We start from the raw sequence: 2667 nt of genomic DNA on the forward strand, positions 1-2667 counted from the left end.
TTTTTTATTCTGACGGCCATGTCCTATGACCGCTACGTGGCCATCTGCAAACCCCTGCATTACACGACCGTCATGAACAACATGGTCTGCATTAAGTTCCTCATTGGCTGTTACATGATTGCTCTAATCATCGTCCTGCCACCATTTGGCATGGGCTTTGAGCTTGAGTTTTGTGACTCTAATGTCATAGATCACTTTGGCTGTGATGCTGCTCCCATCCTGAAGATTACTTGCTCAGACACAGAGTTCCTAGAGCGATTCGTCTTGGTCCTGGCTGCATTGACGCTCCTGTTCACCTTGGTGTGTGTAATCATGTCCTATACATACATCATCAGGACCATTCTCAGATTCCCTTCTGCACAGCAAAGGAAAAGGGCTTTTTCTACATGTTCTTCCCATATAATTGTGGTTTCTATCACTTATGGAACCTGCATCTTCATCTATATTAAACCACATGCAAAAGAAGGGGTAGCTATTAATAAAGTGGTGTCAGTTCTTACCACCTCTGTTGCACCAGTAATGAATCCTTTCATTTATACTCTGAGGAACAAACAAGTGGTACAAGCTTTCAAAGACATGATCAAAAGGGTTGCATCATATTTCAAAGGACTAAAATGATTACTGAGTACAAAAAAAAATTGTAAAAGTATTCCTTGGTATTCATTTATTTTTCTCTAATGGTATGTTAGCCATGGTTTTATACACCACAACCTCATTCTGTTACACTTAGTACCTACCATTAATACATGTATTGATAATCCTTTTAGCTCAGCCTATCTCCAGGAATACATGGGGGAAATTCTCTGTAAATATTTATAAAAATATGTCTGTTACTTACAGAACCAAGAAATGTAAGCAATATCAATGTACTATTATATTGGTGCTCAGCTACTCCTCTTTTACTGACTGATATGTCCTAAGCTGAGTCCCAGATCTCCCAGGAGCAGCAGTGACAGTGGTTTCACTGGTGTATGAATATGTCTGAACTCACTGTATACATTAAATAATGTGAATTTCTGTGAAAATATGTACTTTGCACATATGTTAAATATGTGAATATCAATTATACCTCAATAAAGCTGTCTTCAAAAGGGAAAAGTATTTGTGAAGTCATATGCACAGATTTATTTCCTTCTAGGATACACTTTCTGTCAAGAATGTGCTTGTTTGCCACTTTGATATTGATGACTGTATCTCTAAGACAACATATTATGGTAATTAACTACACCTTAAGGCTTTTTTCTTAATAGATGATCAGACTCTAATCTTAAAAATGTGAAAAGAAAAATAATAAATCTTCTAGATGAAAACTAGAAGAATATTTCCATGATCTAGGGGTAAAGAATTTTTTTTATATGGGAGTATAGTTGATTAACAATGTTGTGCTAGTTTCAGGTGTACAGAAAAGTGGTTCAGTTATACATATGCTGTGGTTGTTGTTTTAGCTGCTTAGTCATGTCCGACTCTAATGGAGCGGGTTGCCATTTCCCTCGCCACCAGTTATACATACACATGTAACTATTTTTTTCTAATCTTTTCTAATTCTTTTCCCATTTAGGTTATTACAGAATATTGAACAGAGTTCCATGTGGCTAAGGATATTTTTTAAACTAAAAACAGAAAGCATTAACCATTGTTTTAAAAGCCTAAAAAAATAACTTTTTTAAAGTATGGTAAACTGAAATATTTTACAGTAAGGAAGGTTCCATTCATCAAGAAACATTAGAGAATGAAAGGCAGATATATGAGTCTAAAAGAGTATTCAGGTAAATGTGGAAGTATGAATTTTCCCTGGATTTCTTATGGTTCCTGTAAAATGTTAATTCTTTTGGTTGGCACTTGGGAATGCTAATTGGCAGTTGGGAATGCCAGTTCCCAACTCTTCTCCTGCCTTAAGAATTAGGTCTACCTAATTTGGCTAGTTAATTGCTCTGATCCAAAAAGATAATAATAAATTTCTATCTCCCCTAGCAAGTCAAATGGTTACAGCCAAAGACTGTCTTTAGGTTAAACACCAAGGTTCCAGGAAGACTAGGATTGTTTCCCTAATTATTTTACACATTAAGGAAGAAGGAAACTCAGGAACTTGGCTGCCATCTCTAAATTGTAAAAGCTAAGACCTGCATGGATCTATCTGACTCCTGGAGACATTTTATTTACCTATCAAATGGCTAAAGAGAAGACCCTTTCTGGAAGGGAGCAGACAACTGCCTCCTTTTCCTTTATAAGTGGAGAATTATTTCTCCTCATCTATTGCCTATGGGTTTACCAGGTGGCACTAGTGGTAAAGAACCCACCTGCCAATGCCAGAGATATATGAGAAGCAAGTTTGATCCCTGGGTTGGGAAGATTCCCCAGCAGGAGGGCATGGCAACCCACTCCAGTATTCTTGCCTGGAAAATCCCATGGACAGAGGAGCCTGTCAGGCTACAGTCCATGGGGTCGCACAGAGTCAGACACGACTGAAGCGACTTAGCATGCATGCATTGCCTGTGGGTTTAGAATTGCTCACACAGGATATCTGACTTGGCTGTCATCATGTCACCGCAGTGATTAGACTTAGGGTGAGGAGATCTAATATGTTTATTATTTATTTGTGTTATTCGCTCAGTCACGTCTAACTCTTTGAGACCCCAAGGACTGTAGCCCACCAGGTTCCTCTGTCCT

At 38.2% G+C, this 2667-nt stretch overlaps 1 protein-coding gene across 1 annotated transcript; it reads left to right on the forward strand.

Annotated features, from left to right (window-relative positions):
* Window positions 1-6: 6 nt before the first annotated feature.
* Window positions 7-618, forward strand: LOC104988140 (olfactory receptor 6C2-like; the record flags this gene model as incomplete). Its single annotated transcript, XM_010839361.1, has 1 exon — window positions 7-618. A coding segment is annotated over one exon (612 nt), but the record flags the coding sequence as incomplete, so codon positions are not given.
* Window positions 619-2667: the final 2049 nt, after the last annotated feature.

This window comes from Bison bison, unplaced genomic scaffold, assembly GCF_000754665.1.
Source record: "Bison bison bison isolate TAMUID 2011002044 unplaced genomic scaffold, Bison_UMD1.0 scf7180017864115, whole genome shotgun sequence".
Lineage (NCBI taxonomy): Eukaryota > Metazoa > Chordata > Mammalia > Artiodactyla > Bovidae > Bison > Bison bison.